General features: G+C 45.7%; 2 protein-coding genes across 2 annotated transcripts in view; one reads left to right on the top strand and one right to left on the bottom strand.

The window, feature by feature from the left end:
* Window positions 1-1,542: 1,542 nt before the first annotated feature.
* On the bottom strand, window positions 1,543-10,950 carry Lamtor2 (Late endosomal/lysosomal adaptor, MAPK and MTOR activator 2). Its single transcript, XM_084603700.1, has 3 exons — window positions 10,748-10,950; window positions 4,050-4,212; window positions 1,543-2,868 (listed from the first exon to the last, which is right to left on the bottom strand). The coding sequence occupies exons 1-3, from the start codon at window positions 10,813-10,815 to the stop codon at window positions 2,722-2,724; spliced, it is 378 nt and encodes a 125-aa protein (XP_084459826.1). The 5' UTR covers window positions 10,816-10,950; the 3' UTR covers window positions 1,543-2,721.
* Window positions 10,951-11,113: 163 nt separating this feature from the next.
* Window positions 11,114-24,448, top strand: part of ecd (ecdysoneless cell cycle regulator) — an 84,127-nt gene continuing 70,792 nt past the window's right edge. Inside the window, exons 1-5 of the mRNA XM_084603699.1 lie at window positions 11,114-11,330; window positions 11,424-11,541; window positions 13,356-13,443; window positions 21,723-21,847; window positions 24,093-24,296. Coding sequence (XP_084459825.1) covers window positions 11,138-11,330; window positions 11,424-11,541; window positions 13,356-13,443; window positions 21,723-21,847; window positions 24,093-24,296 — 728 coding nt within the window. The 5' untranslated portion in view covers window positions 11,114-11,137. The remainder of the gene's footprint in view (window positions 11,331-11,423; window positions 11,542-13,355; window positions 13,444-21,722; window positions 21,848-24,092; window positions 24,297-24,448) is intronic.

Below are 24,448 nucleotides of genomic sequence, written 5' to 3'. Positions count from 1 at the left end.
AAAGATCACCAGGTGGTCGAAATTACTCCGCAGCCCTCCACTACGGCTCCTCTTTCTGTCTTTCCACTTTCACTCCCACCTTCCTCCCTTCCCTTGCGCCGTCCACAGAAAACAAGTGAGACAGTTACCGCGCCTTTCCTTTCCTATAAATGAATCAGTCCACAGCAAGTGTGGCATATCACGCCTGTAATTACCTGCAAAGCACATTATTATGAAATAGACAATTTGGGTTCATATTTTATCATTTTTAATGGGGCATAAGACATCGCTGTACATGGATCACGACGTGACATTTGCCTAAGATCGCTGAACAATTTATAGTGGAATTTCTTCTAATAATAATAATTGGTTCACAGGAAGGGAAAGACACAGCATCTGTCACACTTGTGTCTGTGGACATCTGAACCGCGCCGTAAGGGAAGGGAGGAAGGTGGCAGTGAAAGGGGAGAGAAAGATGAGCTGTAGTGGAGGACTACGGAGTAATTTTGACCACCTGGGGATCTTAAATGTGCTGGCATGAATCTAAGAAAGAATGCCAAATAAATCATGACATGAATGCCACGGGCTCAGTGTATGATGTTCACCCTAACCCGTAGAAAAAGATATATGGGTCAGACAGGCCGGTGCATGAATACTCGCATAAGTGAGCACAATGCTTCTTTGGATGGGGCCCCTTCCTCTAACTTGGCTTTGCACTACAGGAAATGCCGCCGTAACCCTCCTAGTTCTAACTCAGATCCATGAAGTCCGCTCTTTAATGATACCAGGATTCTTTACAAACACCATGATAAATTACCCAGGGAAATCAGAAAGGCATTTCACATTCATAAAAACCACGACACGTGTTAGCACCCCATCTGTTTTCATTCCTGATTGTGAACTGCGCTATCTTGATTGTTAAGTGTCACGTTTTCAGGTATCAGTGCTGTTCTGCCCATGTGTGCTCTTGGTTGTGAATGGAGTATATATTTGTGTTCTTTTCAATAAAATCTTCAGTTGCTAGTCAGCGATGGTCCCGTCTTCTTTCTACTCTCTTGACTCCGTTGTTGCGCTGTTTTTTGCTTAATTTTGTACAAACTCGCTCAACTTGCCGTTTTAGTGAAGTTTATACAAAATTATTTGCATATTTCTGCTCAGTGCTTTAGCACTAACACATTAAAAATCTCTCATGTGACATCCGCCACTAAGTGTTGAGGAAGAATGTCCTTAATAGTGAGTCAGTTACAGAACATCCGTAACAGTATCTTAACTACTTTAGGATTATGTAGTGTAGCATTGTGGTTCACTATTAGCACTGTGCATAAGCCATACTCTGACATGTTTCCACAGCAGCAAAAAAAGCGAAACTGAAGAGGACCACAATGCATAGCGTAATTTGCCTCATCAACTCTGCTTTGGGCTGAATATAGAATTTCCTAAAAGCCTGCCAGCAACAATGTAGCAAACCAGGGCTTCTTCCCTAGCACAAAGGCTGGCCATTACACAAAAGCCTGGAGTGACTTGTGCTACAGAATTTCAAGCAAGACAGACCATGAGCACAAAATTGCAAGGCAACGTAAACTTTATTCTCAACACACAAGCACTGCCTTCACATCAGAGCAAACACATCTGTACACAGCGGCAGTAATGCTGCAACTTGGCAAATGTTCATGCCTGGCAGTAATAAGGGGCCGCTTCCTAGCATGTTACGAGCACCAAGGAACAACATTCCAGCAATTCTAGTGGCCTGGGAAAACGACACAAGCCTCTCTTACCGTTCATGCACAAAACAGAAGACGAGTATCGTATCAAAACTTCCACATAAAACTCTGCATTCACTTCATTCGATAATTGGGGCCATTGCATTCTAGTTAGACATTTTACCAAGAACAGCAATTCAGGCATTGATTGCTGCCTACTCCTGTGAAGGTAACAGTGTGAAGTTCAAAGCCCTTCTTTCTTACTCAACACCGACCCATGCAACATTTTTTGCGCAAACATTACACCACAGTGGCGACATTTGAAAAACTACCTAAACAGATGTATGATGTTTCAGGTATTTACTTCAAATCAACATTCATTTTAAAGGCGTGATTATGCCAGCCACTGGAAGACTTAATTTTCACATGCAATCCTCCCGCACTTCTCGTCTTGTAGCTTTGTCTTTGGTTAAGAGGCTCCAGCAGGAGCATTTTACACGACACTTTTTTACATCGAAGTGTTATGAAAGCATCAACTCGACCACCAAGTAACACACAAAATCTGGCATTGCACATTGTAGTTCACACATCATGCCACTGAAACTACCTCCAAGGGCATCCCATACTTTTCTGTCGCTCTTCTCATGACTGCTCCCCAACTTCATCCCTCTATTCAATTTATCATTATTTGAAATCTAGCCTCCACCTTTCTTTTTATCCTCTGTATGGCAGCTTCATAAGACGGACCGAATAGCAACTCTAGTAGGCTGACTGCATATTGTGTGACAAGGTGAACTCAAAATGTGTAGCCCTGTATGCATGTGGAACATCGGTACATGAAAGTCATGTGACCGGCACCGACACCGCACGCTGTGGTTGGCTGAGTTGCAGCAGTTCAGTCATGCACAGAACAGGTTCTATGCCACAACTACAGGTACGCTGCATAGACAAACGACGTGGAGTTGACGGCACAAATCGCAGCTTGCCGCAGAGTGGTACAGCACGGTGCTGTGGGTGCCCTTGGATGGAGGCTTGTTGGCTACTATGAGACGGCCACTTGGAGCAGGGGCCCCTCTAGGTACTCAACCAGGGCTCGGGCCTTGGCACGCAGTAGTCCCTGACCAACGCTGGTCTTGGCGTGAAGGCACAAAAGAAGGTTGGCAACCTGGGTGATGGCCACCTGGCCGTCCTGGGCGAAGTGTGCGCAAAGAGCAATCTTTATTATAAATTTATGAACTACTTTATTATTATGAATTTGCGTGTCTGCACTTGAGAGAGAGAGAAACGAATCACCTCCTTTAAGAAGCACAGGCACCAAATTTTTGCTCGCGTGTTTTCTTCATTAGAATGATGCGCAAGACAGGTTCGTACGAGAATCACCCAGCAATATTTGCCTAAAGCAAAAAAGATTATTAGTATTGAATTTCTTCTTTCATTGTTGAAATTTCAAAAGCTGAATGGGGTGGGAGTGATGAAATTAACTGTGGTTGCAATGTGGTATAGAAGCACTGCAAAATTGACCCTTTCTCATTTTCATTTGTTGCTACCCTTGTACACTCTGTTAAAAATATACAGCCCAAAGGGCTTCATTCTAAGTTCCGTAACGTGCCTCTTGGACGCATTCAAGGCATACAAGAGCCTCCTGCAAGGCTGCTTTGCTCAGGAGTGACAGCAGGCTACTCTGTACCAAGAGCCTCGAGGTGGTAACGACATCCTGCTTTTAAAATACCTTGATAGCAACACAGAATGCGGGGAGAGAGTGCGAGGATTGCGGCTTCGGCGGCCTCCAGACATCGAAATCAAGATTTTGCGTCTAGTTCCGAGATTATTAAACCATTTGTGACATAATTGTGCCACCACGAGCAGGAGTTCTTGCCTCTAGGTAACCACGCTCCGTGGTCCTGGCTACAGTCTGAAAAATAAATTCTAGAAAAGCCCAGCCTACCAAGAAAACAGAGAACACGCTGACGGAATCCAACAACAATAGCCTTTGCTGGCACAGAACCTGAAATCTCGTAACAAGGGTATACAGTCAGCTCTCGATAATCTCAACTAGGTGGGGAATGAAAATCAAATTCATCTGGGGTTCAAAGTAATGGAAGTCTGTAATAAAGGCAATCTGAATAAAAGAAACCTAAAGTTCGGTTTAAGTGACAGTGTTATCCATGGCTACACATTACCTCTTCCTTTCGGTTAGTGAAGCGGAAGGGTACCCAGTCAAGTCAAATTAACAACACAGGAGGTTGAAGGACTTTTTCTTTTTTTTTTTTACCTACATCAGTGTAGTAAAACTCCAATACCTACACTGGAGTTTTTCTACATCGCTATAGCAATGGTCCTCAGCGCTAGAAAGGAAGATGGGCGTGGTACCTCGCACTCCACAATGATGAGCCTCAGCTGACCCTCGTTGATGGCGGCATGGGCATTCTTCTCGTTTGCAAGCCAGATGCTGCTGGCTATGGCGGCCGTCATCTTGGCATCCTTGTCTGCATAGCCAGAGTAGGCCAGCAGTGTGCCCTCACGATTCAATAGCCTGTGAACAGGAAAAAAAATATGATAAGGCCCAAGCTAATTGGACCTCTGTTGACTTTATTCTCTGCGCTAAGCAAGTAGGACAAGGCTACTGGTGCCAATGCCAAGGCTACAAGATGCTGCAATGTTAAAGCTGTCATCACACATCAGGAATTTGACAGAATTTACACCAATGATGCAATTAAGAACCAGCTTGTGAGAATAAGTGGAACCAAAAGGAGATATCGACAACCCTCTGTTGATAAATTTATGCCCAATACAAATGATATGTGCTGGAAGACGCAGTTTCTTTAGAATTTCCTAGACAAATTTTAACATGCATTTTAACATATTTCGCTAGCAAATGTTACGCTTGGTTTGGTTTCTGGGGTTTAACGTCCCAAAGCGAATCAGGCTATGAGAGATGCCACAGTGGAGGGCTCCGGGAATTTCGACCACCTGCGGTTCTTTAACGTACTATGCCATCGCAGAGCACATGGGCGCCTTGCTTTTCGCCTCCATCGAAAAGCAGTCACTGAGACCAGGATTTGATCCTGCATCCTTGGGCACAGTAGTCGAGTGCCCTAACCACTGCGTCACCCAGGCAGGGTAGCAGATGTGTTTTGGCAAACTTTTCTGTACCTCTGAATTGAGTTATGTTTTATCACGGCAGGAAATGTGCCTACCTCTCATTGAGTATTACCTGAATTTCATGAACTCTGTAGCTAGTGTGATAAGAAATGTGCTGATTTCAAGCGCTGTAAAGATGCTCACCGGTGTTCACAAACTTCGTAAAATGCACAAATCTGCCATGCCTTTGCATTTCTTGTGCTCCAATGAAAACTTCACAAAATGTGCCACCGCTGCTGTTGCAACTATAATCTGACACCTTGCAGAAAACCTGCCGTCGAAGTCAGAGTGTTTGCAAAATGCCTCTCACAAGAGCACCATATCTTTTATGCCACATTTACCTTCTCTGCAGTGACGAGGCCAGTATGCTGTGTGATCAGAAGAAACAACACAACTACCCTGCCAACTGAAATCCCCTTCACTATTACTCAACTTGACTCTGCAAAACAAGCCACAAACCCGTAACTGTAAAGTCTGTCTTTAAATTCTCAGCAGTCAGTTATGTGCTTCCCTCCAGTGGCAACAAGCAGAGCTGGTAAATGCACTCTAGAGGGATTATGACCAGATGGCGCTACATGTTTATCAAAAAAAAAAAAACAGCTAGGAGCTGAAACATTATTTAAGACTGAAATGTCTTCATAGATGCTACCCAACGCTTTACTCTAAAATCACCTCTACAATGCTCAGTCAATGACAGCTAAGGGCTTCTACATCTAACATTGCATGCAGATTTCAACAAATGTCTTATACCGGCTGCGTTTAGTGTTTTCATGCGGTGGTGGTAGTAGTAGTAGTAGTAATAGTAGTACTAGTTGTGGTTATTTAATAAAATAATAACAAAAGTAAGTCAAAAGGTTTTTCCCGCCCCGGGATCTGCTATCTCAATTCCTGAAGCACCTAAACTGAGGCAGCGGACATAATGAGATAGCGAAGAGAAAGGGAGAAGAAATGAAAGAGGTCAGTGACGGAGAAAGGACAGGATGGAATAAATATTAGAATATAAAACTATAATACAGTAGGTTGCAGTTTCTGTGTGGCACCATGCAAATGGACCACACTGCAGCCTTGCGATATCGACAAAAATATATGACCATGACTACACCATACCAGCAGCTACTCATTGCAAGTGATAGCAACGTTGACAAATACTTCATTTTATATATATTTGTTTCATCATCATCATCAGCCTGACTATACCCACTGCAGGGCGAAGGCCTCTCTCATATTTCTCCAATTAACCCGGTTCTGTGCTAGCTGCATCCATTTGACCCCTGCGAACTTCTTAACCTCATCTGCCCACTGAACTTTCTACCGCCCCCTGCTACGCTTTCCTTCCCTTGGAATCCAGTTTGTTACCCTAATCGACCATCGGTTATCTTCTCTTCGCACTACATGTCCTGCCCATGCCTATTTCTTCTTCTTAATTTTCACTAGAATGCCAGTAACTTGAGTTTTTTCTCTGACCCACTCTGCACGCTTCCTATCTCTTAATGTTACCCCTACCATTTTTCGCTCCATAGCCCTCTAAGTTGTCCTCAACTTAAGTACAACTTTCTTGGTTAGCCTCCACGTTTCAGCCTCATAGGCTAATACAGGTAAGATGCAACTGTTGTATACTTTCCTCTTGAGCGATACCGGTAAGTTGCCAGTCATAACCTGCGAGTGCTTGCCAAATGCGCTCTATCCCAATCTTATTCTTCTTGTTATTACCTTTTCATAGTCCGGATCTGCGGTTACTACCTGTCCTAAGTAGACATATTCGTCTACTACTTCCAGTGCTTCGCTACTTAACGTAAACTGCTGTTCCTTCCCGAGGCTGTTGAACATTATCTTAGTCTTCTGCATATTGATTTTTAAGCCTACCTTTCTACTTTTCCTGTCTAGGTCATCAATCATTATTTGCAGTTCATCCCCCGAGTTACTTAGCAAGGCAATGTCATCTGCAAATCGCAGATTACTGAGGTATTCTCCATCTACCATTATCCCTAACTGCTCCCATTCCAAGTCTGAATACATCATCTAAGCAAGCTGTGAATAGTACTGGGGAGATTGTGTCTCCTTGCCTAACACCTTTCTTTATGGGAATTTTGTTACTTTCTTTATGCAGAACTATGGTTGCTGTGCAGCCACTATATATATCTTCCAGCACTATCAGGTACAGCTCGTCTACCCCCTGATTTCGCAATGCCTGCATCACCGCCGAGGTTTCAACTGAATCAAATGCTTTTTCGTAATCAATGAATGCTATGTATAAGGGCTGCTTATTTTCCGAGCATTTTTCTATCACCTAGTTGATGGTATGGATATGATCTTGATCCTTTGCTTGATTGCATTCTAAGGTTGTCCTGATTCTATTAGAGATTACCTTAGTAAATACCTGATATGTAACAGACATTAAGCTGATTGGAATATAATTTTTAAGGTCCTTAGGGTCCCATCTAGTTTTTGCCTATGCCCAATTTCTTCTTTACCGCTTTGAGGCTTCCCCCATTCTTTACAGCACGCTCAATTTTCTCCATGTTATACTTCCTTATATCGGCCACCTTGCGCTTATTGATTAGCTTTGATATCTCGGCCAATTCTATCTGGTCTTTTGGATTGGAAGCTTTCATATTCTGATATTTCTTAATCAAATCTTTCGTCTCCTCGGACAGCTTACCGGTATCCTAACTATCCTGCCGCCTACTTTTACAGCGCACTCAGTAATGATATCTCAGAAATTATTGTTCATTGCTTCAAGGGTAATGTCGCCATCCTCGGTTATAGCTGAATACCTATTCTGTAGCGAGATCCTGAACTCTTCTGCCCTCCCTCCCCCTCACCGCTAATTCGTTGATGGGTTTCTTTCTTACTAATCTGTTGCGTTCCTTCCTCAGATTTAGGCTAATTCGGGACCTCACCATCCTGTGGTCACTGCATCGCACTTTCGCGATTACCTCTACATCTTGCACAATGGCTGGGGTTGAACACAGTATGAAGTCAATTTCATTTTTAGTCTCCGCGTTAGGACTTTTCCATGTCCATTTCAGATTCTCCCGTTTGCTGAAGAAGGTATTCATGATTCTTGAGTTAAAGTGCTTTGCAAACTCAGCTAGTCGCTCCCCTCTGCAATTCCTAGAGCCAATGCCATAGTCACCTACTGCCTGGTCTCCTGCCTGCTTTTTCCCTACCTTGGCATTGAAGTCGCCCATTAGTACAGTATACTGCGTCTTTACTTTTCTCATTGCCGATTCTACATCTTCGTAGAAGCTTTCAACTTCCTGGTCATCATAACTACATGTAGGTGCATAGGCCTGTACAACCTTCAGTTTATACCGCTTATTAAGCCTAATTACAATGCCTGCCACCCTCTCATTAATACTATAGAATTCATCTATATTACCCGTTATATACTTATTGACAAGGAAACCTACTCCTAGTTCTCGCCTCTCCGGTAAACCTCGATAACACAGTACATGCTCATCTTTAGTACAGTATATGCCTCATTTGGCCTCCTAACCTCACTAAGCCCTATGACATCCCATTTCAGCTGCTTGTGACTGAGGGCCGGGGTTTTATGGAGTTAATCATGAGTGGCCAACTCCTCTTCTGGTGAGGGAGTGCATTGCTGGAGGTGTTCACCGGCATCAGGTCGCACCCCAAACCTTGTTTATGCAATTCCATCAAGAAGCATTTTTTTTTTTTTATCCGGTGGAGAATTGCGCGGCACCGGGATTTGAACCCCGGTCCTCTTGCATGCAAGGCGGATGTTCTACCGCTATGCCGCCGCTGCTCCCTTATATATTTTAGTGCTGCACAATTGGTTGCGGTTCAAAGACTGCTTTTTCGGTAAGCTTTAAGAGGATCTTGAACAGATCAAACTTAGCAAACAGTTATTAAGTATAAGTTGGCATTATAAATAACCTGTACAAGAAATAGCATATTCTGCGACTGCTCACGAATATAAATCTTGGACTGCAATATAATGAATACAGTACTTCGAGATCGTACCAGACAAGTGTAGCAGGAGTGAGGAATTCAGCAGGGTAGCAAATTAGAATTTCCTTACCAAACAATGACAACTTACAAAAGCTCTAGTAGATGCAGTGCATGAACATGGTAGTGATGGACATGCTAGTGTTTAAATGTCCTACTTCAAAGTTCATGCCCTCCCAAGTGGCTCAAAAAGTTTACCAGACCCAACCTAAAGTGTCAATCTTTTTCATGTGCAGCAAAATAAACAAACTGTGTACTAATCTGACAATAACATACAGGTAAAAAGAAAAGAAATCCCGTCCAGTCACTCTGTATAGTCCCCCCCTATCCAAGTTCTGAATCCCGTCACAATGCATATGTATGTTATCTGATCATGCACTCCTGGTGTCGAGATGCAGTGCCCCATCTGTAAGTTCAGTGCCTTCTGTTTGTTTCGGAATGCATGGTGAGATGGTGAGTGCATACAGTACAGCAGAGTTTGCAACTTGGAAGTGTGTGTGTGTAGGGGGGGGGGGGGGGGGCAGAGCTTCTTTCATTTTTTTTTTTCTGAAGACAGCTCCTTAGATCGTTACAAAATATATATAATATATATATATATATATATATATATATATATATTTTTTTTTTTTTTTGCAGAGACCAAAAATGATTACTGCTTCTTCTCTATCCTCACAGACTCTCCCCCCTGCCATTTAAGAAGTTTAGACACCCCTCTCTAACTGCAATGTATGTGAAATTATTGCATTGAATGTGAAAATGAGATACTGCAGACAAAGGAACATGGTGCGGCTTAGGAGCAGAGGTAGAAGCTTCAATTGCTTAGTTCACCCAAATGCTCTGTCTCAATAATAACTGGCAAGCATGCTTTAATAGGGCAATGGCAACTCCCAAGAATCTAACCATACAGTGCGCAACATGCCACAGCAAGACACATTTTAAATGTGTTTGTGAATAATCATGAAATAAGCAAAGTATGGTCAGTAATACTGCATGATGAATAGCAAAGGAAGCCACCCATCTGGGGTTAAACAGGCGCAATGATGAGTCCCCCTTTTAAAGCTTCTACAGAGCAATGTTGCCTGCTCAGGACCGAAGTACTGATATGTCATGGCAGAGTACGGCTTCATTCAAGCAATTTGCTTTTTCATTTAAAAGGCACCAAAAGACCGGAGGGTGCACAAAGGGAGATATCACCTTTCATGCTGTTTAATTTTTTTGCTTGCTTTAAAGTCAATAATAAATCACAACTATCCAAACAAGTTGTTTTAAGAAAATAATTTCCGTAGCATTTCTCTACGATTTATCACAAGTTGCTAATGGAGCACATCAAACATAGCCCTTAGCTCATGCTACACCTCTACACTTTTTTTTTTTTTTTTTAAATCTTAATCTGGTTTGTAGTAGCTCAATGGAGCAAGTATTTTAGTTGGAGAAAACACTACGAAGTTTTTTCAGCAAATTGGAAAAGTTAAGCTCAGTTTAAGGCGACGATATCTGATGTCAAATAAGCGCGCTAATCGGCTGATGCGAAGCGTAACGAGCGAAAAAAAAAAAAAAAAAATACTCAAACGTGGTCATTCCTTAGCTGCTGCACCAAAGGGCATGTGCACCAGAGTATTAGCTGATAACCCTGATTAACAATTAATATTAGGCGATTGCACCGAAAGTGGTCTTCAAGTCCCCAACAATCGTGAGTAGCACTTAAAAATTCCGATGGCTAACTTGTCGACGGGACTACACGGTACGCGATGAGAAAATGCGACCGAGAGTGACCAAGAGCCCACAACGTCCGTGGTTCACATCGAGGGATAACCGACATCACTGAAAACACCAGTCGCTGACGGTGCGAAGGATTCGAGAACTCCGCAGAGACGTTCGGTTGGAGAGAAGCTTTTTTCCGGCGCAGTTGTTTTCAACTCGGAGGCAGCACAACCACCCACAACTCAACTCACAAGGTGCATAGCACTCCACTGGTGTTGGCCTGGGAGAGAACTTGCGTCAGTGCCCGCGGCTTCAGCATGTTGCACTGTCGCACAATTTGAGAGGTGCAGGAGACACTAACCACCTAATAACTGGCGGCAAATTAATCACCAACGTCAACAAGGAATCATATGACAAGAAATCGTCAGCGGGACTGATTCAGCCTGACGATTTCCAGCGGCCAAAAAGCTGCGATACGGTCGAGCGGAAATCAAGAAGTGACATTCGCCTTTTACCACTGAAAGTAATTTGTTTAAATTATTTCATAAAAAAGCGTTTAACATGACTTTGGTCGCTTCGGCATACATCTATGAATTTACGCTAATCAAAGTGAGGCTGTTTCACAAGTTTCGCATTCGAGTATGGCGGCGGCCAGGCGCGTCGCGGACGACACTGTCCGGTATTATTTGTTTCCCAAGCTCGAAAACCCGACAAAGAAAAAGCTAGAGCTCGAGAAAAAGGCTGAGCTTTACACCGCCAAGCTTCTGCCAGCCATTACCAGCTACATTTGGCAAGACGAACAGTTTAGCCTGTGCGTCGTCGATGCACAAAGAGGTGAGGCTACGTCACTGGAGCGTCAGTTTCGATCGGAAAGGCGCCAAGCAAAGGCGTGTCTCCGGCTCGACTAAATTGCACATTGCTTTGCAGACGGCGTTCCACCACATCTGGAAGGGAGCACATACTTCGGCGACAACGTCGAGGACGAGTGGTTCATTGTGTACTTGCTCTTTGAGCTTACGAAGGAAGACAAAGATCTAGTCATCAAGTAAGAACACGGCACTGATCGACTGCGCCGCTACCTGCTTCCATGTCACGTAATGCAGCCGTGTCACGTACAGCTGCTTGTCTAGCGCGCCCAGATGGCTCTCAGCGAGGTAGCGTCTGTGTCTAGCTTCGTTAGTTTTGTTATGTAGCTTCGTTGCCATAGGAGCAAATTAAGCAACTTACATGCATTAATCGTGCCGTGTAAATGTCTTCTAGCAAGGCGAGAGAGGATGGTAACGGTTAAATAATTTGTTTCCGGGCTGTGGTCACAGAACGCTTCGGTGGCAGCATTCGGCTATGCATTCGTCTTACATCCTGGAGATGTCCTTAAAATGTATTTTCAATTGCGATAGCTGTGTACTCGAGGTGTTACTACATGTTCACACTTTTCCGACTTTGCATCCTCTGAAATCGTCTGGTGACATCTGAGCTATACTCATCAAGTGACAGCCACTTTATATTACAAAACTCTCGTCAAGAATATATGTTGTGAATGCGCTGTTAATAATATACATGCTGAGTTTTTGTGGGTATTCCAGAGCTATGTTATATATTCAAACTGTGGATATCCTAGGGATGGATTGTGTGGGTTATCGGAGGAATAACCTGTGCGGCTGCTCATACACAGTCTTTCTCAATATACAGCCCAAGGTGTTGCAATTCTAAGACTTGTATCGAGGCTCTAGGAAGCACTCCTTGGTACGTATTCTAAGTTTGCATTGTCTTAGAAGTGTCATCATCTCCCCGACCTTGAATCCGACCAAAGTCCTGGCGTTTCCACCAATCGGATGACTCGAGGTCAGGGAGATAATGACACTTCTGAAGACAATGCAAACTCCGCTAAGCTTGAGAACTGTGAGAATGAAATTTCTCGTTACCCGCAGGATTACACAGGCTGGAGGTGCACAAAGAGCTTGGTTACAGGACTCTAAGCAAACCCTTTGCGTGGTATACTTTTAATGTGAAAGTACTCACCTCCTGACCACCACTGATCAAGACTCCTGTCCTCCGATCTTGTTTGTGCCATTGCTCTGATTGCCTAAGCTGTTTCATATGGTCGTGGCCTTGTGCAGTTAATTCACGCCAAGTCCAGTATAGTGCCTGAAATGCGCGTCTCCCCGACAGGTCTTTTAAGTTCTCCAGCCAATGTAGAGAGTGACGGAGTCTAGAACTGACCGATGACTGACCATGACCTTTCCCAGCGCTTTCTCTCTCTCTCTCTCTCTCTCTCTCTCTCTCTCTCTCTCTCTCTCTCTCTCTCTCTCTCTCTCTCTCTCTCTCTCTCTCTCTCTCTCTCTCTCTCTCTCTCTCTCTCTCTCTCTCTCTCTCTCTCACACACACACACACACACACACACACACACACACACACACACACACACACACACACACAATTTTTTACAACAAAGTCTGTACATTTTAATATCGCACAGGGTCACAGCATCACTTGTCTTTAATGTTTGCTTATATTCAGGTTTACCGCGAATCTTTTTTGCTCCCCTAGAAAAAGAATTAGTTGATGGTACTGGAATTGTAGTGACATAAGGTATTGCTTTGTTTCATACCAGATGTTGGCTTGACAGGTGAATGCATCAGCTCTCGTATCAACATTGTGTGCATATTGTCTTTACTAGTTTGATCTCATGCATCTTGAAAACATTTGTTACTGGTTCTGCTATGTAGACATATCTTGGAATTAAAAACAAGAAACAAAAATGAAGCAGAAATTATGCTGATTCCAAGGAGCAGTGTGGAAGGTGCGAGAATTATTGTATAAACTTGCATTTGTTGATGTCAGCATGTTCTCCTTGCCCAGGGTTGAGGACAGCGATGGTGAATTCCTTCTCATTGAAGCTGCTGAGCACCTTCCGAGGTGGCTGAACCCAGAGATAAGCGAGAATCGGGTGAGTTGCCATTCGGGAAAGAGACTATATGGTCTGATCATGCTTGGCTGGCTCTTGTAGCTTTCCTCAGACATTGATAAGGCAGTACTACTTGCTTTTATGATTGCTAAGTTACTCTGGTAACTTTGCATCCTTTGCGTGGCAGTGAGGTCAGGAAAAACTCTTTTGGCAAGGTCAGCCGCTTTTAGAGGGGTCACGGCACCAATTTCGGAATATAAACAGTTTATTGCACCTTATTCCTGATGTGCCAAACGACTAAACCTCAAAGTTTCAGCTGCATCGGAGCTGCGGGTACTTTTAAACCTAGTATTTTCGTTTCTTTGTGAACAGCATACTGATCTGACAACTGGCACAGCCAGGGGCTACATAGGCCGACGCCGTGTCATCTGCTGCATGTTCTGTGCACGAGCAGCGCATCAACCGCAGTTACGTAAAGCCGCGGCAAGCCGATGCGGCGGACCAAACAGCTGTCTTGCTGCTAACAACGGTTACCGCCAACTGAGCTTTTCGATCTCTGCTAGCGCTTTTAATCCAGGAAATAATGACGTCTATGGGTGGGATGCAGGTGCTCGTCGGCACCCGAGTACGAAAGGGGCACGAGCTGGCCTGCTCGAACCATGTACACAATGTACACTGAAACACGTCTAAAAAGCAAAACATAAAATGTGCAGTGTATAGAGTGCCGTCCGACGGTGCTTTAGTACAGTCTTTGAGACCACCCGGCAGCACAGCAGCAGGCTGCTGTATCGAGCCACCCAAAACCCCCTTCCTGTCTGAGGTTTACACTGCTCGTTGTCAGGCCCAAGTCTGGCCCCGGCCCCATCATGAAAGTAGACGATAAGCTCATGAGGCTTACAGCATTGAATGCCCATACTGCAACGGTGCCACCCACAAGCACTGCGGACGACGGCGCTGTGGTCTTGTGCTTCTCCCTAATCATCCCTAGGCCTATATAGATTGCTTTGTATCGAAGCCACTGTCGTGTTAGCCCAGGCAGGGGGGGCGCCGTTGCACCCGCGCCGGAACGCTGCCAGAGAAAGCAGTCCAGACACCGAGCTCCCAAGCGACGAAATGAACCCCCGTTTATTCTCGCACTCCGCTTTTATACACTTGCGCCACAGATACACTAGCGCCACTATCGCAGTCGCAGCTGCCAGCCAAGCCGAGCCAAACCAAAACAGATGATAACAGCACATCCCCCTTTTCAAGCACTATTAACTTTACATGCATACACTTCAAAATAACATTGGAACACACCCAAGAAAGCACGACAGACCACAGTCACTCCAGCATCAGTCGTCCACGCCCAGCCTTATGGGTTTGCGAACAACTCTTCCAAATCTGGTCGTAGTTACAATTCTAGCTTGAGAATCGCCACCGTCAGTCTCCGTCTGAGTTAGAGGCACCAAAGCTTCCGGAGCTTCGTCAAATTGGTTGTCTACTCCAGTTACCAATCCGGCCCTGCTGGGCTGTTCCTGACTATCCGGAAATTCGTAGTTCCCGCTATCTACCCTGTCTTTTGGGAGACGGTTAAGCATTCTCCTGTTTCAACGGACTTCAACCCCGTTTTCCGTTTGCACACGGTATGAACGCGGCTGTGGTGCTGCTCCGAGCACTGTACCTTTGGTACGGAGATCAGTCACCCACACCACATCACCTGCTTCCAGCTTTGGGAGATTTTTAGACCGGTGACGTCGGTCGAAGTGGCGGCTTTGCTCCTTTCTGACTTTACGGTCCTTGGCTGCCGCTTCTTGCAGACAGCATTGTCCCGGATTGCGGTGCAAAGGCAGCATTGGGACTCTCGTCCTAAGCCTTCTACCCATCAGTATCTCCGCTGGGCTGACATTCAGAACACCAGGTGTGGCCCTATAAGCCAGCAAGGCTAAGTAAGGGTCGTCCGATTTTAGAATGAGATTCTTAACCGTCTTTACCATACGTTCGACTTCCCCGTTTCCCTGGGGGTGCCTCGGACTCGAGGTGACATGACGGAAGCCATACAGTTTTGCAAATTTCTCGAACTCGGCACTGACAAATTGGGGACCATTGTCGGTCACCACACACTCGGGAATGCCATGTCTCGCAAAAATGCTTTTCATTCGGCTTATCACGGTAGCAGACTTTGTTGACGGAAGAATGGCAATCTCTGGGTATCGCGAAAGATAGTCTACTACGACAAGATATTGCTGTCCCTGAATTTGAAACAGATCGACCCCTACTCTCTCCCAAGGAAAAGAGAGCGTTGGCGATGCAATCATCGGTTCGATCTGTTCTGGCGCATGCCTCGCGCAAACGCTGCACTGTTTCACGAATGACGCTATCTCAGTGCTAAGTCCCGGCCACCAGACAGAACCTTTAGCCACACTGCGGCATCGCGAGATGCCTTGGTGACCGTCATGCAGTTTGCTTAGCGCTTCCTTGCGAAGGGTCTGAGGAATGATAAGCCTCATACCTTTGAGCAGAAACCCGTTCACCAAAGTAATGCATGCACGTTCCTGCCAGTACGGCAGAAGATAACAGGGAACATTTTGTTTCCTGGGCCCCCCTTTTTTGCACACTGTGCGCAAGCTTCGACACACTTCGTCTTTTGCTTGACCTTCTTTTACTCTTTTCAAGAAATCGTCGCCTGTTTCTAAACCCAGTAAACAAGCTTTCGAGTAAGCGGTTACCTCTGAGACAGTTAAACAGCTTTCCACTTTCGTACGAGCTAACGGCGAATGTGAAAGAGTATCAGCAGTGGTTAGCGATTTGCCTGGTACATATAATACAGAAAAACTGTATCGCATCAGGCGCAGACGAAAACGTTGAATTCTTGGGGGCATAGCGTCGATTGCCATGTGACCCAACAGCGACACCAAGGGCTTGTGGTCAGTTTCAAAAACAACTTCCAGACCACGTATATACTCATCAAACCTTTCCGCTGCCCACGTCAACGCCAGCGCCTCCTTTTCGATCTGGGAGTACCGTTGCTCGGTTTTGGTGAGCGAACGAGAAGCGAATGCAACTGGTCTACGTCGCCCGTCTTTTTGCTTTTGAAACAAAACTGCTCCCAGACCGAAAGACGATGCGTCAGCTGAAAGAGTGGTTTGTAGCGAAGCGTCGTACAAAGCCATGCATTGCGCTGAACAAATGAGCTCTTTGAGTTCTTGGAACGCTTTTTCCTGTTTGCTGTCCCAGACCCAGTCCCTATCCTTGTGCAAAAGAACACGCATGGGAGCAGTCACTTGGGCTAAATGTGGCAGGAAGCGGCCCAAATGATTCGCCATGCCCAAAATGCTTCTAAGCTCAGTAACGTTTCTGGGTGCTCTCAAATCTTTTATAGCACTGACCTTCGCTGGATCAGGATGAATACCTTCCTCATTCAAAATGTGACCCAAAAAACGCACTTGCCTAACCCCGAATAAGCATTTCTTTTTGTTTAATGTCACATTTGCCCTTGCTAGGCGTGTGATCACGTTATTTAAACGCTCATCGTGTTGAGCTTTGCTTTCGCCAAACACTAGGACATCGTCCATGAAATTAACGACCCCCGGCAGGCCACCTAGTATCTCAGACATTCTCTTTTGGAAGTATTCCGGAGCGGAGGTAATTCCAAAGGGTAGTCGCGTGAAACAGTATCTACCGAAGGGTGTTAAGAACGTGGTTAGCTCTTCCGAGTCTTTACTGAGTCGCACCTGGTGGAAGCCTGAGTTGGCATCGAGCTTTGAAAACCATTTCGCTCCCGACAGTGACCCTAGAGCTTGATCCACAGTTGGTAACGTAAATCGCTCTCGAACTACGCATTTGTTCAATTTAGTGAGGTCTACGCAAACTCTCAGGTCGCCTGAGGGTTTCACTACCGGAACTATTCCGGCGCACCATTCGGTGGGCCCATCGACTTTCCTGATTATGCCTAACCGCTCCATTTTATCTATTTCGCGCTTCAGGGACTCCCTCAGGGGAATTGGTACCCTGCGTGGAGCGCTTATGGCATGCGGGATAGCGCCAGCTTGTAGCCTGATGGTGTACTGCCCTGGCATCGTACCTAGACCGCGGAACATTTCTGGAAAACGCGTCTCGTACTGCAGGTTTCCCGACTCGACCGCGTCTGCAAATTTCACGATACCTAAGACCTCAAGTGCAGGTAATCCTAGAAGGACGTCGCGTAACGGACTGACAACGTAGCATGTTTGATACACAGTTTTCTCTTTCCATGCGATCTCTGCTACGAATTTGCCTAGTACGTTAAGCTTACTGCCTCCTGCACCTAGCAAGATTTCATCGGTTTTTACCAGTCGGGACGGTAATCCCGGAAACGTTGCTGGTAATACTGACACTTCAGCACCTGAGTCAACCTTTGCAAAAATGGGCACAGAATTAATGCACACCTGAACGAATCGCGCTTTTCTGCATGCAACTATTGATCCCACGAAAGTCTCTCCAGTTTCCTGGTTGACCGCTGAGACGCGTACCTTTCGTTGAGCGGAAGCCGTTGCTTTCTTCAAGCAGGCCTTTGCGAAATGTCCCTTCTTGCCACAGTGAAGACACTTGGCAGCTCTGGCTGGGCACATTGTCCTGGGGTGGGCGTCGCCACTGCAGAAAGGACACCGCACCTCCGGCGTTCGTTGCCCATGCAGACGTCCCTTGTGCCTCTGTTGAACCACCGCGTCCACATTGGGGTCCTGGTCACGAATTTCCGATGACTGATGGCTGTGCTGTCCTCGTAGAGTACTTTGCTGCTGTTGGACGCTTTTCTTTAAGCGAGCCTTCGACAACGCCGAAGCCAGCGTGAGCTGAGAATCCATTTGCAAAGCTTCCGAGAGCTTTGCGTCGCGGAGCCCGACAACCAGTCTGTCTCGGATCATTCGTTCTTTTAGTTCACCGTAGTCGCAACGTTCCACCAAGCCGTGTAGCGCAGTGACGAACTGGTCTACCGACTCTCCTGGCATTTGTACGCGTCTGTGAAAACAGGCGCTTTCGTACACGATGTTCCTCTCTTTTACAAAGTGCCCGTCGAACTTTTTCTTTACGGTTTCATAGTTCTTGGCGTCTTCGTCAGATAGTGAAAACGTCTTGAATATGTCACGAGCTCGCCTCCCCATTGTGTACAACAGCGTTCGTACCTGAGCCTCCCCGGAGCATTCGTTGAGTCCCGTTGCATATCGGAAGTCGTCGGAATGTTCGATCCACGCCGGCCACTCTGACGTGCGGTCAAAGTCCAGCGGTGGCGGTTGCTGCAGTCCATGCAGCCGTATTGAAGGCGTCTTCGACATCGTGGATGGAAGGTGCCTGGCTCAGTGCGAAGATTCTTGACCATCTGACACCATGTCGTAGACGGCCACTTCTGACACCATGTCGTGTTAGCCCAGGCAGGGGGGGCGCCGTTGCACCCGCGCCGGAACGCTGCCAGAGAAAGCAGTCCAGACACCGAGCTCCCAAGCGACGAAATGAACCCCCGTTTATTCTCGCACTCCGCTTTTATACACTTGCGCCACACTTGCGCCACAGATACACTAGCGCCACTATCGCAGTCGCAGCTGCCAGCCAAGCCGAGCCAAACCAAAACAGATGATAACAGCACAGCCACAGCAGATGGCATTTTGTAATTGATCATTGATGCGTTGTAGTAAATGGGCCACTCGATCATGAAACTTCCTTACTCTCAACCCCACTGCTTCGTAGTAAAATGAGTATTTTTTGTGACGTTTAAGCAGCGGAACTAGCATACTAGAACATGTGCATCGCACCGGTGGAAGCTGCTATGCAGTTGTGAGCAAAAACACCTACCGTATGGGCCAGCATCTCTCAAAAAGCATTCATGTTTGAAATTATTTTTGTCCAGAGCCTATTATGATTAAAAAAACAAATTTTAGCAGCATTTCTGACTCTGCCTCAAGGCATCTGGCGTCAGCGAGGGTGGATATGTGGGCAAGATCCTAAATTGCACTTCCCTGCAATCTGCGTTCTGTTTTCAAAAACATGCAAAGTACACCCATTGGGAGTCATGCTGGTCTTTGAGCTAATACGAACATAGTGCAGCGTGTTGACAGCTTATCGGCGTCGGCACAGCAGCAGATGACACGGTGGCCAGCGTCAGTCTATGACATCACCAAGCGTTTCAACATGGCGGTTGCTGTTAGTGGGAGAAGCTTCGTGGTCTCAACTTAAGTCACTTATTTCAGAATAAAGAATGTGTCTAGGGCACTCACATTTCGAAAATAAAACACGGTCCAGTATTATCAGCCAGACTGCAAACTAATATATTGGATGACCATGGCATGACTCCTTTAAAGGTGTTTAGCACATTGAGGGACTTGAGCTCAACTTGCGTTGCCCAGTATAGGTGTATAATAAAACCCTGTCGAACAAGGTTACCAATATATTGAGTAAACTTGTTTTTGATGTGTGCAGCATAGAGTTAATACAATTAAGACTAGAGTGAAAGCAACGGAGGCCAGTGTTGTCACCTCTGTTGTCTAGCAAACTAGTCTCAAAATCCGCTAAATATTTAAAAAAACCCACCAAAATAACAGCTAATATGTACTGCGGTGCCGGATGTAAAAATATCTGCACTACAACCTCTGCATGGCTTGAAAATGAAAGGAAATTTATCATTCGATATCACAGCCTTCAACAGAATATAGGTTAAGCAAAAATGAAACCACAATTTCGAGTTCCGTCGGAAGTAGCCTCTGCTCGTGCATGCTTCATAAGCAGCCTCAAGCAGAAAAGGGGGCAAATCGTATCCCATATATCTGTGGCTGATATAAGAGAACGGTTTCTTCGAGTGTTCATTCGCACTATTTTAGCACATCATTCACTGCCAGTGTGTAGGGCAGTTCACACTACACAGTACTGTTCGTGCCTTTCGACGAGCATTCTTCCCTGTAATTTAGTTATCATGCAAGAAAAACTGGCAAAAATAGGCCGTCAGGCAATTCTACTGTTCTTAAGCATAGCGCGAAATAAATTGTTTAAAAGAGCAGTGGACAATATTTTACATATTTATTTTAAGCATTCAGAAATAGCAATTACAAGAATACTGATCACACTGCTAGGTAACTGCAGCAAGTTAATCAGCTGGCTAAACAATCAACTTCGGTGTAGAGTCGCCTAGCTATTGCCGCGCGCCTCGTAGGTTCGACGGACGGGCCAGTAGATGGATTATTTGACACCCTAGAGCAGCCACGTACAGAACGGCACCAGCTGTGAAATCACCGTGGTCAGTACCTCATATTGTATCATATATATAACTGTCCGCACCAACGCCAACGCAATTAACCGCATCGTGGACGACCAGATGGCTGTCTCTGTGTGAGATCACCCCCACAATTCTTTGCACATAACCTGCAGTCATCTTTTGAGCAGAGATGAATGGCAGAACTTAATATCCACTAAAAAAACCTGAAATCCACCATAACAACGGGGCCCGCCAAATGAAGATTCGTAATCCGCTGAAAAAACCGCTAGCCGCAAATTTTTCCCGTTAAAACATAAAAAAAGCCGCTAAGTTTAGCGGGAAATCCGCTAAAATGACAGCACTGACGGCGGCACTCCCATGTAAACCCTCTTCACTCCTTTGCTAATGATGTTCGCAGCCATCATGGTACTTTTCGTATACTACAGCTGCATACAGCCTTGCGCCCTCTAGTTCAGTGTACAGCAGACGAGATGGTACGAAACCATCGTAAGTGCGCTTTTATCAGCCTTTATATCACCTAAATTTCACAACTGTATGCAAATAAAATGTAAAAACATTTTTTGTGAACTTTAATGCTGTATAGACCTACTTTTTAGAGTTTTTTGTGCGAGTAAAGCAAAGATAAATAATGGGAGTACCATCATGGCGCTACACGAGTGTAGCACGACCTCCTTGCTGCGCTTTACCCCCCTGGTGTGCAGTGCTCATGTGGACATCTTTTTTTTCTGGCATACAGTGCTGTTAGCACTTATAGGACTTGTGAACATACTCAGTCGAGCACAACTGTGTGCCGTGCTTGGGCATAAATGTTAAAAATTGGTATGGTGAAAAAAATCGTGTAAAAGGAAATTTTCGCAATTTTTTTTCATCATGAGTCAACTTTCGGCGCTGCCTAAAGGTGACACCTTGAATCTCATGTGTGCAAGCAGTCAACTGCATCTATGCAGACACCTTTTAAGTCAGAAATATGAAGTTGCTACTCTTGGGCAAGAGATGCTGTGCACAGGGAATTCGTAATATATTGTTATTCAGCATTGGTGTCTCCATGTTGGCCCTCCCCTTCTGAACTCTCTCCCGTGGTTTCTATGCCCTCTTTGTGCAGGTGTACATATATCGCAACAGTCTGCACATTGTCCCCCTGGAGAATGGGAAGGCTGCAGAGAATGCCCAGCTGCTGAAAGTCACAGATGCCATCGCACAGATCAGGTCTCCCATCGCAAAGACCAAGTAAGGGCCACATTTTTCTTACAAGGGAAAAAACTATTTGTCATCATGAGGTCAACCATACGGTTCTAAGTGCTCTGAACAGGGCTTGGTCATAAAAAAATGCTGGTTGTATGCAAGGTCTCCACTGTTGTGGTCTAGGAACTGACCACATTGCACTCGTCCTCAGAATTAATGGCATCTTGAAAGTTTCTGAAATGAGAGCTGATAGCAGCCTCGTGATTTGAGACTAGGTGATTGTCATGTCAGTGCATTAAGCATTGAGGCTGGCATGTCTTTTTTTCACTACTAGCCGCAATCACAGATTTCGCCAATGTCTGTCCGAAGCCGCTCACTCTCTCTCTTTATGAACTTGAAATGGAGAAAGAAAAATTGGCGACAGCCGCGTCGCGCGGCTCGGCATTGAGGAGGCAGAGTGAATCTGGCCTCTCTCTCTCTCTCTCTCTGTCTCGCCGTGAACTTAAGGGAAAGAGAATGTGGCAACGCCCGCATTATGCAACTTAACAGTGAGGGGGCGGAGCAGCCACACAGATCCAACCAGTGAAAGAGTGGGGCGTGTCACAGTTGCGGACTTTGCGGCCTTCACCGGGCAATGTACAAGCGTGTGTTACTCCGAAGTGAGCAGTCGTGTGTCGTTCGCGCATCCTCAAATTCGGCATCTCTCCTCTCGCATCAGTCACTCCTCAGCCTTCACGGGCAGCAAACGTGCACGCGCGGTGCTCCCTAGTGCACGGCTCCTAGCCGCTCACCACGTCGTGAAGCAGCTTCTACTTACCTCCTCACCTTCGAGCGCATTTCCCTGCTCTTGGATTACCTTCCTTCGTCCTGGAGACCTTCCTTCATGCTCGGAATGTGTTGATGCAGAAACTCTGGAGCATCAGTCTTGCTCATTCCCTACATTCTCTTCAAATCTCTCTTTCTCTTCCCCTTTGATCCCACCCCAGACCTTTAAGGCTCAGAGTAGTGCATTCCAAAGAGGGACTACATTGTGCTTATTTTTGCTCGTTTGTAATAAGAACCACTGAACATGGTGTAAGGAAAGCGGAGGACGCGGCTGCGTCGTGCGTTTGCTTCGTGTCGCAATGGATAAAGCCGGGCCATCTGGCACTGTGGTGCAGGTTTGCCATGCTCGACGTGCTGAAGTACAACGGTTACGAAGACTGCGGAAACGCGACTCTACTGATTCTGATATTGCAGCTAAACGGCACAAGAAACTAAACGCAAAAATAATGAGGAAACGTGCCGAGCGTGCTCATGCAAAATGAAGCATAAGAAAGGGTAAAATGCATGAAAAATATAGCAGAGACAAGCAGTGCTACGCACCTACTTCGCATTTGATTAACTATACAAATCGGGTGTAACTTTTTTCCTCCTTGTCGCATTCAAAGCAGGCCCTCAGTTTTCCTTTTGCCTTACGTTTAGAATTTTGGCAGCGTAGTGTACATAGTTGTAGCCACTGCCAAACGGATGTGTTTCAGTGATTTCTCTTCATAAGTAAGAGCAAAGACTTGTAAACATAAGAAAGCACTGAAGCCTGAAAACATGGTGACTGAATGCAGTGCAAGATGACAGGTGAAGGGCATACACATCGTAAATACGTCGTGTGTGTGTTCATTTTCCTGCGTCCTTTGTCTTATTACCTTGCACTGCATTCACTAGCCACTTTAAACATGCCTAGTTGGTTGCCTCAGCTCAGAATATAAGATTTGTTTTCTTTTCCATTATAATTTTGTGTGAGCAATGTTTTGTGCCACGACTGAACAGGAAGTGAATAAAAAACAAACTTGTTCATTGATTTATTTGTTTGAAACTTGTGGTGGAGTTGCAATTGGTCTTCACTCAAAATTCGACCTGTGCTTCGTGCAGTTGGGCACTAAAGCAGCATAGAAAGGGGGACTTGGGTACAGGGAATTACTAATAGTTTTTTTATTTAAAATGTTTTCTTTCGCAAAAAGACAGTGAGGGCCATTTGTATGCAGGGCAGCACCAGCTGTGCAAACATCACTAGCATCCAAGTGCACAGCGTGTTCGCCGTAGTCCTCAGACGTATCCATCGCAGTAGCAAAAATTATAAATTGTTTTATAGGAAATGAAAGGTGTAATCATTCATCTCGGCAGATACCTAAACCGTGTCATGAGGGTTCCGGAGGAAGGTAGAAGGGGGACTTGGGTACAGTGAATTACTAATAGTTTTTTTATTTAAAATGTTTTCTTTCGCAAAAAGACAGTGAGGGCCATTTGTATGCAGGGCAGCACCAGCTGTGCAAAAGTCACTAGCAGCTCGCTACCACGACGCGCCAGCGCGGCATCGCGCCAACCATCATCGAGCGCACTGCTACCTGCCGGCAGCAGCGGTGGCTCTGCTGCAGCAAGACCCCAGCCTGCTGGGTCCAGCCGTGGGTGCATTCGTGTCCCGTGACCCCCTCGACGTGAGAGTCCTGAGGGCCATGAGGTGTGTGTGTGTGTGGAGGGCTGCTGTCTTTGGGACGACTTCTTTGGAGATGCTTGGATGCCTGCTTGTAGAAAGTGCCTTTGTGACCCACTACTACTGTCAGCTTACAGCCTGGTGTGAAATCATGAAGGATGTTGAGTAAAGGAACTCAT

This window comes from Amblyomma maculatum, chromosome 5 (assembly GCF_055883805.1).
Source record: "Amblyomma maculatum isolate TAMU_Amacu chromosome 5, ASM5588380v1, whole genome shotgun sequence".
In the NCBI taxonomy this organism is placed as follows: Eukaryota; Metazoa; Arthropoda; class Arachnida; order Ixodida; family Ixodidae; genus Amblyomma; species Amblyomma maculatum.
This window is presented reverse-complemented; position numbering and strand designations above follow the sequence as displayed.